The sequence below is a fragment of the Leopardus geoffroyi genome, chromosome X, assembly GCF_018350155.1.
Source record: "Leopardus geoffroyi isolate Oge1 chromosome X, O.geoffroyi_Oge1_pat1.0, whole genome shotgun sequence".
In the NCBI taxonomy this organism is placed as follows: domain Eukaryota; kingdom Metazoa; phylum Chordata; class Mammalia; order Carnivora; family Felidae; genus Leopardus; species Leopardus geoffroyi.
This window is the reverse complement of record NC_059343.1, coordinates 102,030,118-102,042,777: the sequence shown is the minus strand read 5'-3', so window position 1 is coordinate 102,042,777 and position 12,660 is coordinate 102,030,118. Positions and strand designations below refer to the sequence as shown.

The 12,660-nt window shown below is 43.3% G+C and overlaps 1 protein-coding gene and 1 long non-coding RNA gene across 9 annotated transcripts in view; one reads left to right on the top strand and one right to left on the bottom strand.

The window, feature by feature from the left end:
- Nucleotides 1-12,660, bottom strand: part of GRIA3 (glutamate ionotropic receptor AMPA type subunit 3) — a 268,559-nt gene that overhangs the window by 69,758 nt on the left and 186,141 nt on the right. For all 7 annotated transcript variants that reach the window (XR_006711071.1, XM_045472567.1, XM_045472565.1 and 4 more), the window contains 3 exons: nt 9,743-9,847; nt 8,486-8,593; nt 6,857-7,063 (listed from right to left, as the gene is read on the bottom strand). Coding sequence is in view for 6 of the 7 variants with exons in the window: in XM_045472567.1 (XP_045328523.1) it covers nt 6,857-7,063; nt 8,486-8,593; nt 9,743-9,847 (420 nt within the window). In the remaining variant the exon portion in view is untranslated. The remainder of the gene's footprint in view (nt 1-6,856; nt 7,064-8,485; nt 8,594-9,742; nt 9,848-12,660) is intronic.
- LOC123595191 overlaps nt 1-12,660 on the top strand; it is a 162,024-nt gene that overhangs the window by 61,379 nt on the left and 87,985 nt on the right. The gene's annotated exons all lie outside the window — the stretch shown is intronic.

Below are 12,660 nucleotides of genomic sequence, written 5' to 3'. Positions count from 1 at the left end.
CCAGTTCTGCATTTATAACCAGAGGGAAGCCAAACAGCAATTTTTTTTTACCTGTTTTACCCTTTCGCCTGGGGCCAGACCTGATCTTAGAAACAAAAGCTACTGAGGAGAATGGAATTGGCCAGAAAGCGAGAGGGTCTTTTTCTTTTCTTTCTTTCTTTCTTTTCTTTTTTTTTTTTTTTGGCTGAGAGAGTCGGAATCAGCTAGAAAGAGGCTTGGTGCGCCAACAGAAATCACAGATAAAGCCACCTTCTGTCCTTGACAATGTGTTTCGACCTCCATGCAAATGCCCCTCTCGTATCATTTCCCATTTGATCTCATTTGAATTTAATTAGTTAATTTAACTAGTTTTCTTGATTTTTTTTTAAGTCTAAATAATTGAGAGTTCTAAGAGAAATGGCCATTTCTTCGTTTTGGAAGGAAGAAATAAGGGGCATTTGGGTGAGAAAATCACTTTGGATTGAATTTAGGGGACCTGGGTTCTTTTTAAGCAGGTAAAGAAAGGAGTTTGAGAATTTTGACACCCTTTATGGGGGGAAAAACCCCAACATCTCAGCAACAAACAGCCAGCAGATGCTAAGCACGGCTAAACACTAACAAGAAGTGGCTAGAGAGACAAAACACAGCTTCTCGTCTGTTTCCCAGGAACACGCAGCAAAAGAACAGATTCTCAAAGGACGCCATTCCTAGTAGGAGTACTTTTGAAGTCACAGAAGACAACAGAAAGAACTTGCTCCCCCCAGGCACTTGGCTTTTTCCCTCCGTCTAGCTTTTTAACCTTTTCTGAATTGTTTCTTCCTAAGGAGCTTTTTCAAAGAAGGCGGTGTTAGTCTGTTTTTTGGAGGGTGCTCTCTCAATGAAGAATAACATTAAATCTGTGCTCAACTAAGCCTCATTGATGTGGACCTGGCTCCAAAATGAGAATTCCCATGCTGAATCTTAAAAAAAAAACAAAAACAAAAAAACCCCAAAACCTATTATGGCCGGAAAAAGACAAAGGAATAGCAAAAATCAGGTGGAAGAAGGCTCAGTCAATAGAAAGGAAGGAGCTAGTGATCAGCCAGCCGGATAGGGGACTTAGCAACCCATCCCGTCTCTTGTATGCCTGGTGGGGCCAGCGCGGCAGAACTGTCCTGTCAGCTCCCAGGCAGCTATGGAGAGGCCCTTGCCCTCTGCCGCCACTGTCCCCTCCTCCACGTGAAAAGGATGTTGTTATGGTCAGTTATTTCAGGGCCCAAGATCTGCTTGGCATAATGTCTGTGGAGCAATCAAGCTGGTTATAAAGGGAAATGGGAGGAGCCGGGAAGTAGTGTCAGAAAACACCCATTTAGCTCTCCTGGAACTGCCACAGCACGCAGACCAGGAGGAAAGTCATTTTCGAGGCAAGTTAAAGATTTAGGAGGCCAACATAACGGCAACTCCCCACCCTCTCTGCTCAGAATGGCAGACCTCCGCGCGTCATTAATGCTCCTTCCTGGAGCATTTGAAAGAGAGCACACACATCATTTGAAAGAGAGGGGCACTTTTATCAAACCATCAGCCCTTCTGCCAAAGCCCAGTGTAATCACCTGAAGAATAGAAAAGAATATTTGGCGTCTGTTACTGCACCCTTGCTTCTCCGCCTTTTAGCTGGAAGGACAGATCGACTTCCTGTCTTTCTTAATGGAAAATGAATCTATCTTAGGATAGTGACAACCTAAGAGATAATTTCTTCTAGGTAGAGAAATGTCAGTGTGAATAGCATCTATAAAATTGCCATTTGTCCTGGGAGTGTGAAGGGGTCTGAGGGTGCCCGGGGGCTGCGACCTGGAATCAACCACCCCCCGACCCCATCTCCATCCCCAAGCTCTCTGCTCTCTTTTAAGCCAGAGGTGCCAATATGGGCAGTGGTTTGGCCTTTCCCAAGGCAACTCTCTCCCTCCTATCTTCATCTTTAGTTCTAAGTGCTGGGAACATAAGGAACACAGCAGCTGCCTGCTGGCAGGCGACCCTTTGTCAATTAGAACCTCGATTTCTTTCCAGCCCTTTCCCTGACTCTCTTTTTCTGTTAGATTATATCTCCTCTCAAAGGGCAGAAACCCCCAGCTGCCTGCTTTGGGTTTTCAGATATTTCAAGTGATAACTAGAGATGTGTATGGCATTATTCTGGAGGCCACAGGTAAGCAGAATGGGTATCTTGGATGGAGAAGCTCATAATCCAACTAGATTGCAACCCCCTTGAAGGCAGATGGGGATGTTGTATCTGATATAACACCAATCTTCCCATAATCTGGCAAGCTTAGTAAACTGAGCCATTGTGACCCAGTGCACAGAGCACTGGGCCAGGAGTCAAGAAACCTGAGTTACAGTCCAAGCTCTGCCAAGCTTTGCAATTTTGCGACCTTGTCACAATTCCCGCCACTATTTCTGTCATCCCATCAGGGCTTGGTTGCCTGGTTTACCCAAATGGCAGTTCTAATGGCCATTCCTGGCTGATCCCAATATTTATCTGTAAAACGACTGAAATGGTAGGCTAAAAGATGTCTAACAGCCCTGTTAGCTACAAAATGTTTTTAAATGTCCTCTTACAACACATGCTATTTTGGAGCCATAAAAACTTGTGGTCTGTAAGCCATTTAAGCTGGGGACAATTACCAGGTGGTGATGTTATAGACATCCAGCTCAAAATCAAAACTGCTAAAAGCAGGTGGACAGTTTCAAGTCCATAATGTTCTGAAGAGCTTACATAATGGGGCACATTGTGTCCTACTGACGTTTGTTTCAAAAATAGCCTTCTTAGCAATACAAGGTGCCCCAAACATCAACCTTGATTTGGTTTTCTTTAGAGGGAAAAAACCCATTTAGGAATCATCTGAAAAGAGGCTGATTGGCTTCTTTCTTCCTAAACAAATTTAATTCATTTGGACTCTTTCTGGAGACTTTGTGGTAGATACTGAAATCTTCTTTGCGAAGCTTTTTTCATCTCTGCCTGTCTTCATTTTTTTTTTCCTACTCTGATCTGTTTTACATGCTAAAAGCAGAAGAGAAAATTCCCTAAAGATAAATCTGTGCTTATCTGTGTAGGTTTCATGTTCATTGCAACAACTAGTTTTCCTCCCCCCCTTTTTTTCTTAAGCAACTTGCAAACTACAAGAGCCCAGGCCTGCCAGAAATGAATGCCTATGTTTTCACTTTTCTCCATTTCTATCATTGAAAGAGAAGTGGAAAACTTCCCAGTGCTGAAAGATTACAACTTCTAAATGAAGAGAAGGACACATTCAGCTTACGAGAGCATCCGCCTTCACCGAGAGGTCTTACTCCAGCATGACAAGAACATCCATTTTTCACAGCCACAGGTTTTAGAGGAAAGTGGAAATCGGCAATTGGTTTGCTGTCAATTCCCTGGAATCACCTTGTGTTATTATCCCAGAAGGCATCAGAAACTTGTTCTAGGTTGGAGGAGGGAGGATATTCCTATGAGAGACTTCCCTAGCTATTGCTTTTGTCTTCAGTAGAAAGAACTGGAGGGAATAGAAGGGAAGGCTCCTTCAGAAGAATTTTTACCTATTTGGCAGTGAAGAGCTGATTTCTAAATCACTCAACAAGGAAGGGACTCTCTAATTCTCAAGCTCCCTCACTCACACTTACCCACACTGGAAACAGAGAGAGAATGTGGAGATTAGGTGGGTGTAGTACAGGGGACACGCCAGAAGAGAAGCCAAAACCCAGTGGAAAGCTGGGTCTTTGTCCAAACAGTGTCAGGAAATCTTGCTCTATATCACTGGGACTAATGTCTTGCTCATTGCCAGGAGGGCACTCAGCTATTCACAGAATGTGACAGGTTTTCTCTTGAGACACTAGACAGCTCTGGCTGTTGAGTCACAATGGGCTGGTAGAACTCACGTCAGTTATTCTGGCCTGGTAGAAATCGACACCTGAAATTCATGCTTTTGTGGCCAGGCTTCTCCCCAGAAAGCAGAGGCACCAAAAGCTTTTCAACAAGTTTCAACTATCTTTTACGATGGGATGGGTGTGAAATAACACTTTAGCTGTTGAGCAGTCTAGGGCAATGGTTAAAGAACATGGACTTCATAGTCAGAGACCTGGGTCCAAATCACTGTGTCACTACAGGCTGTTTGGTGTTGGCATAAGACTTCACCTTCACCTCTCTAGGCTTCAGTGTTTTCATCTGTAGAATGATTAACATGATGGCATCTCCCCTGAAGGTATGTTATGAGGATTAAGTTACATAATGTCTGCAGAGCATTTAGCAATGGGTCTGGCAACTAGGAAATATGCAACAAATGGTAGCTAATAATAAGAATAAATAATGATAATGATATAAGATTGCCTCCGACCATGAGCTAAATTTAATGAATAATGCCTGGGCATGACTGTGTGCCAGGCATTCGCTCGTTAGAACAAAAAGTGAGGATCTACTATGGACCACGTAATGTGCTAAGTGCGGGGGAATGCTGTGAGCAAGACAGGACCTCTTGGAGCCTGAGTGCTGGGGAGATGAGGGATAGAAAAGAGAAGAAGACTTGACTGCCAACTCATAAAGAGGTTAGAGTTGTGTCAAGATGGTTCAGAGCTTCTCAGGGTCCTTAGGAAGCATGACAGGTGCTCTGCCCCTTGTTCAGCCCCCTGTCTCTGGCATTACAGGTTCTTCTCTTTCTCATCACTGAGTTCACTTGAGTCTCATCTGCAACTCAGCCCTGCGCCAGTTCCCAGGGCCAACCTTGACCCAAGACGGGAGATAATTGGCTCCAGCCCCATAGCTGGGGGCTGAGGTTCAAATTGCCTTCCTCCTTGTCTGACTGGAGGATGGTGCCCTAGTTTTGGTACTTGAGGTCCAATCTCATTTTAAGCCTTAATTCCTTTTCTGCGCCCTTATTTTTAGCAACGAGCTTCTCCCTTTGTACTTGTTCCTGAGGACCTGTTCCAAAAACTTATTTAGTGACCCCAGTACTATCTTCTGATGGGACAGCTGTACCTTATTCTTGCTGATTCCCATCTGAACTTCATCCAATCCAGTCCTTAGCTTGACCCTCACTCCAGTAATTAATTTTGATGGTTTCTTCTTGCCAACTTCATCTCAGTATATGCACCCTCTAGATTCCTCTGCCTTCCCCTAACCTGCTGTCTAGGCAAGGCAAGTCATTGCAAGTAATCCTTGTCTGTTAGATCTAAACGTCTGCAGAATACACTTGTCGCAATGAGCACCGGGTGATGTATGCAAGTGTTGAATCACGATATTGTACGCCTGAAACTAATACAAGACTGTATGTTAACCAACTGTGATGAAAATAAATATCAGAGATAACTAAACATCTGCTGCCATCATCTACACTTGGGTTAGTTCTCTAGTGACTGGTTCACCCAATGGGCAGCTCTTATGCCCAGTTCTGCCTGTCTCTATATGCCTCAGTGGGCGGCCCAAGATCTGACATTCCCAACCAGAGGCCAAAACCTTTTAAAGTAAAGCCACTGCAGAGCTCTGAAGATACAGCTGTACCCCTTCTGAAAGCCCTAATTATCAGTGTAATTCTTCTGTACTTGGCCCATGGGCAAGCCCTTAGCACAACGATTCTATTCCTTTATTAATTCATCCAACAATTATTTGTTGAACTTCCATTATGCGCCATGCTCTGGGATATTGAAAAAAATCAGATATGGCTTCTGTGCTCAAGGAGTTCATAGTCCAGTTGGGGCAAGTTCAGCTGAACTTGTAAACAGATCATTATAACACAGGTTCAAAAGCACTACAAGAAAGCAAAAAGCAGGGGTATCTAACCAGACTGCGGGTGGGTAAATGGTAATCCCATTCAGGAAGGCCTCCTGAAAGTGGGGACACATCAGAGTTCTGGAGGACTGCTAGGTGGCGTTAGCTGACTGAGAGAGGCACAGGTACTTCTGGGGATGCCCTAAGTGACCTTTAGGGAGCAACGCATACTTTTCAGTAGCTGGAACATTGAGTTCTAAGGGGAAAGAGTACAAGATGAATCTAGGGAGGTAGGTAGTTGCCAGATTATGACGTACACTCCTTGCCATGCTGAGGACTTGGAATTTTATCCTGATTTTTATCTTTTTTTTAAAAAATGAAAAAAAAAATTATTTTATTTTTTGAGAGACAGAGAGAGACAGAGCATGAGCAGGGGAGGGGCAGAGACAGAGGGAGACACAGAATCCAAAGCAGGCTTCAGGATCTGAGCTGTCTGCACAGAGCCCGACGCAGGGCTTGAACCCACGAACTGTGAGATCATGACCTGAGCCGAAGCCGGATGCTGAACCAACTGAGCCACTCAGGTGCCCCTTTATCCTGATTTTTAAAGTGGGAAACTACAATAATGTGGAGATCTGATTTGCCAGGGTAAGAGTAGAGGCAGGGAAATCAGTTAAATGACCGACAAGTGGTGAGAACCTTAACTAAAATGATGATAGTGGGATGAAGAATGTGTCTGAATTTGAGAGAAGAGTAGAACACAGGACACGGTCGCTGCGTAGAGATGAGAGAGCAGTGAGCAAAGGTGACCCGTTTGTGTAGGCAAAGTCGCTGAGGCAGCAACTTCTGCTGCCTGATGCGGAGAACACAGAAGGGACAGATTTTCAGTAGAGGGCAGGCTGTATTTAATGTTGCCAAATAAAGTTCCCCGATTTTACTTTGCTTTTAGCCACATAATCCTGTTGCCCAAATGGTGTTATTGACAATCCTACCTTGACAGAAGTCAATTGGAGAAGACAATGGTTTTTTTTGTTTTTGTTTTTTTTACAGACCACATGAAAACTCTACAATTGAATAACTGAAAATGAAATCCTCTATCATTGATAAGTGGAAAGCATAGAAGTAAGTGAAAATAGCGTTGAAAAGACTTACCCCATAGACAAGTTCCCCAACCATGCCATTCCATATTTTTGTCTCTGGATCCCTTGCGCCATATTTCCCGTCGCCGACAATGGACAATTTGTATTTGATCCTCACGTGTTTGGCTATTTCATAGGCTAAGTCGACACAATAGCCTTCATATCTCTCATTTCCTTCCAATTGCTCATGGTTCTTCTTATACATTACATATGGTGATTCCTTAGGGACCAGAGGGAGATCAAAGAATTACCCCTACACGTTATTCTAAGAGATGATGAATGTAATAACTGTCCCCCCACCATGTGCCTGTTGAGGTTTGGTGTGTGAAGAGAGCCTTTACAAAATGTTTGCTTAATAAGCAGAGGAACCTCAATAGACTGACTATTCGCTGGGCTATATATTCCTTGGAGTCCCTAACTGATGATTTAAAGATGTAGAGAAGGATTTAAGTTCTTTTCGAGGGTTTGAAAGCAGGACCAGTTTCCACTTGTAAAGCCTTTGATTTAGGCAAACCGGGTAGAGGTATTTCTCTTACATGAAGGTGAACTGCCTTTGATTTCTCAGGATTTCCCATGCAGGAACCACAGCCAGCCCAGGCAAGCCCTTAAGAACCACTGTGATCTTTGTGAGGTCAGGGTCTGTGGCTTATTCGTTTCTACATCCTCACGGCCTAGTACAGTACCTAGGACAAAATGAGGATTTGACATGTCTGTTTACATGTCAAAAGTAAACTTCAGCTAAATCTCCATTCATTTATTTACATCGTCAGACCTCGGGCTATACTCATTTTCAACCCTGGTTTGTACTTCACGTAGTAAGAACATACCAGCTTTTGGAAAAAACACTTTAAAACTAAATGAGAATACTATCTTGCGTGTCAACCATGCTTTGAATTTTGCAGAAAAGCTTTAAATGGTGAATATTGCCTTGAAACAGTCTTGTGACATTATGATACCCATTTCATAAATTAAAAGAAATGTAACCTGTGGCTCAGAGAAGTTGTGACTTGCACAGTTAAACACAGGTTAGTGGTAGACCTAACATTAGAGCCCTAACCTACTCTCTCTTTCACATAATGCTGTGTCCCCCATGGTGAAAAGTTAGATTCCAAGTCCAGATGAAACCTCAATCCTTTAGTGAGTGTATATGTGTGTGTGTGTGTGTGTGTGTGTATGCGTGCACATGCGTGAGGGGTGGCAAGAGAATGATACATGGAACTGTCCCAAATTCCTATTCTTTTTCTGTTTTTTAAAAAAGTTTATTTATTTTGATAGAGACAGAGAGTAGGGGAGGGGCAGAGAGAAAGAGGGAGAGAGAGAATCCCAAGCAGGTTCTACAACTGTCAGCGCAGAATCCGATGCAGGGCTTGATCTCACCAACCATGAGATCATGGCCTGAGCTGAAATCAAGAGTCAGACATTTAACTGAAAGAGACACCCAGGCACCACCCCCCCACATTCTTTTTCTTTTTAAAAAGACATTCTGTTCATGATCATAGCAAGGTACTTTGAGAGATTCCTAAGCTGACCTGTTGGATGTTTTCACTGCTTGAAACTGAGGTCTTTTGTACTGGCTGAATAATGCTTTACAGAAAGAAGTCTTGCTGTACAGAAAGCCCACCTACCTTCCCTTCGTACTTACCAGAATGGTAGTCACTACAATGGTCCGGTTCTCTGAGGATGCGCTGTCATTGCTGATTTGCTGATCTGAGAAAGGCACAAATCTTTCGTACTCATTCCAGTAGCCAGCCTAGAAAGAGCAGACATTTGACCTGGTTGCCTTTTTTTCACTCAAAAAGTACTGCATGAAATTCAAGTGCTGTTGTGGAATAAAACTTTCTTTTTAGTTACCGGAGCTTTCCAAGCATTGATGTCCTGTCTCCCTCTGTCTTGGCACCCCCACCAGGAACCCAACTGTGATACAAACCTTCATCCTGGGGTTCCCATCCCCACTTCGCCTTTAGTGGTATTTTGTAAAATAATTCAGCCCACTGTAGGACGGTTAGCCTTTTGTTCCCCTTTAAACTCATACAGCAGAAGAGTGCTTTGCTCTGAACTGTGGGAAAGCTAGGATGTGAGGGTGGGAAACCAAGGAGTGTCCTGTAGAAATGACCCAAGCTATTTTACATTCTAGGATTTTATCAAATGGCTGCTAAATCCTCATTTCATGCCTAACTTAACTATTAGTATGATAGAAGCAAAGTGATCATTGTACAAGTTAGCTGTAGAGAAAGGTACTTTGTCCAGAGTCCTTTGCAGGGGGGTGAGGTGGCAAAGATACCTACTGGAGAGGTACCTACTTTCTGATTCTTTTGCTAAAACTGTATGTACCTTGGCAGTTTGTTTAAATAACAACATGCTGTAAAATTTGTGATTCCTTCCCTCTATTGTTAGAAGCTGTTAATAATTCTTGAGTCTCTTTTATTTTATTTATTTTTTATTTGAGAGAGAGAGAAAGAGAGAGAACGAGCGAGCGAGAGAGAGAGAGAGAATGCACACGAGCAGAGGAGAGGGGCAGAGAAAGAGGGAGAGAGAGAGAATCTTAAGCAGGCTCCACACTGGGAGTGGAGCCCAATGCAGGGCTTGATCCCATGACCCTGAGATCATGACCTGAGCTGAAATCAAGAATTGGACTTCAACTGACTGAGCCACCCGGGTGCCCCAAGTCTATCACTTTTATAGGAGAGACTCTGAGGGAAACACTCCTTTCAGAATGCGTATAGATGGAACACTCTGATTGCAAAACAACTCTGCGTATCTATACTATTTGCCAACAGAAAGGCAAAAATGATGTGTGGGAATTTGCTTTGTATGTGTTTTCTAACATCTCTTTTCTCGCACCTGAGTGCTGTCACCTTGTGAAAGACTTTGTCTTTGTGTATCTGTTTTGGCTACTTACTTTTCGAGAGCCAGTGACTTTCATCTCGTACACATCGATGGTATAATTTGTCCTACGTCCGTAAGTGTCAAATTGGATGTTTCCGGTCATTCCTTGTACTTGTACCTGGTAGGAAGGAAAAATGTAAAATTTTAAAATACCACCGCATTACTGCCTTCTAGGTCTCTGGGATGAGGTCCGCTGACAGATCTTAGAAGCTTGGAGAACTTTTATCTTGAGTCATTGAGCTCAATCCGCCAGATCAAGTCCATATGGATCTTTATTTCTTCTCTGGCATTTTGTGAAGCTTTGAGTGGATGATAGGCAGTTACCTATATGATCCTGGGAAGGCCCTACCACCACTTTTTCAAGGGTGTGAGATTTCTATCATTAGTCTCTTCTCCAGGGAGTAGCCTGAGGGTATTCTTAACTAGCATAATGCATTCTTCTAAACTATGCGTTCCATGAGGGCTGTGGCTGTGTCTTAGCATTCCCAATATAACATACATTGGTTTCAGTAATAGGGGCTCTGGAGCTCCTGGATTCGCATTCTAGCTTCATCACCTACTAACTGTATAACCTTGGATGTGCTCCCTACTGCTTTTGCACTTCAGTGTCCCCATCTGTAAAATAGGAAATCCCACTAGTACCTATCCCTTAGAGTTGCGGGAAGATTAAATGAGTTCTACACATGTAACGTTCAGAACTGTGTCTGGCACGTCGTATGTATGCATTGTAATACTTGCGGGCTATATGGATAATTATTGTGAATTGAAATGAATTTAGTTCTTTTTCTTGAGAGTGTTATTTACCAGCCTCCACAGTAACAGGGGTGGATTCTCCTCTTATTTGACCTATGCCCAGCTACACGTAAGCAGCGAGCCAGGCCTTGGAGGGATAAACCATACACTGATGAAATTTGTGAAGTCTAAGGAATCAGGGGTACGTGGTACTAGATAAGAAAGACAGAGGTACTAGAAGAGCCTGGACACCCATGGGGGATGCCACCTGAAGATTCACATATGTCACAATTTTTCCTGGGTCTGTCCCAGTATTGTGAACTAATAAAAGGCCATCCCTCCCAGGTGGAGAGATTTCCTCACCAATTATTTTATGGTTCAGGGACATTGCACGCAAGACCCTCTATAAATATAAGTCACTGGAATGATTCATCTGGTAAGGGTCAAGCCATTTGCTTCAAAGGAAAAGCATCTGTCTCTTTTTCCTAGGATGAAAGGATAGAATACTTTTTTATTACTTACAGAAAGTGACAAGCTATTTAGCAAGTCAGAAGTGGTAATGGGCTTGTGCTGTGGAAGCGAGAACTGAGGTCAAATATTAGGGAGCATCTTTTGAAAGGAAAGGGAGCTTGTTCACCACCGATGGCAAAATGAGCTTCTCGTTCAAAGAGAAAGGCTCCAATGTGACTTCCTGAAGACAAGATGATTGTTCTACTGACCCAACAAACCTAAGCACCATTGTTAGCTCAGGCTTGCGGAGAAGGTGATGTCACACTTCCGGCTAAAGTAAAAGTTCCTTGTTGAGATAGAAATTGCTTAGCCTGTCTGGGGTACACTGTGATGCAAGAAGGGTTCTTGACACTCCATTCTGAGCTTTGAATTCTAGGACAGCAGGTAGGTCGGGCAGACACACTGGCATTTTCATTCCCGAAAATAGCAAGGCTTCAAGTCTCGTTAAGGATTGTATATTTCTAAAGATCTAGCGTATTTAAACACAATAGACAAATTGGACACCAGTCTAGGTACGTCCAGGAGATTCGAGACTCCACGATGAAAACTTCTGGTGAACAGAAGTAGAATCAGAGGGAAGTCTATTTTCAATGACGTGAATGTCAGTTGCGGTTCCCCACCATCCCACCTGGGAACTTTTCTTTAATTGCCGCCCCCCCCCCCACCCCTGCTCCACTCCAGTCTATTATTAGGTGCTTCTCCTCTGGGTTCCCATAGCACCCTCTGGAGAACCTAACCATAACATTTTAATCATCTCTGTATTTCCATCTCCCTTACTAGTTTGGGAACATCTCAAGATGAGAGACCTTCTTTTCCTGTGCTCTCAGCAGCTAGTACAGGAACTGGAATAGAGCAGGTGCTTAATAAATGTTTGCTGAACAAAGGGACAAGATTTAATGCTTTAGAATCGTGACATGTTCCAGCAGGCTAGGCTCAGGCTGATCTTTGCACAGTCTGTAGATTGCCCAATTTTCAAGTGGCTTTAAGTACATTTATTTACATATTAACAATTCTTTAATGTTTATTTATTTTTGAGAGAGAGAGAGAGCGTGAATCGGGGAGGGGCAGAGAGAGAGGGAGACACAGAATGTGAAGCAGGCTCCAGGCTCCGAGCTGTCAGCACAGAGCCCGATGCAGGGCTCGAACTCATGAGCCATGAGCTCATGACCTAAGCTAAAGTGGGACGCTTAACTGACTGAGCCACCCAGGTGAGCCTACATATTAACAATTTAAGTGTGAGCTCTCCTCACCTTATTTCATGTTTGCATACTAACTTTGAGCCTGATACACAGTCATTGGTGCTCAATAAATATTTACTGACTGAGGGGTATGCTTATTTATTCATTAAAACAGGCCCCTTCGGAGCCTCTATCAGGCAGTGATTACGTTTGCCAGATTTCTTTGAAGGAAGAGGATGATTTATTGAGCAACAACTACGTGCTAGTCACAGTGAGGGAGGCATTTACACATGCATTGTCACTTTTAATTAAATAAAATGGGATTTTCTTTTTACTATAGTAAAACCTTTAGTACTTCAGACCGTCTTCCCTCGCAGTCCCTCTGAACAGTGGAATTGTACTGAGCATTTATCACAAAGGGAACATGTGCTTCTGGAAAATGTTGATACTTTCCAGCCTCTCTGCTGCAGCAGGAAGAAGTTGGCCTGTAGAAATTGGTAAAGCATCCCTT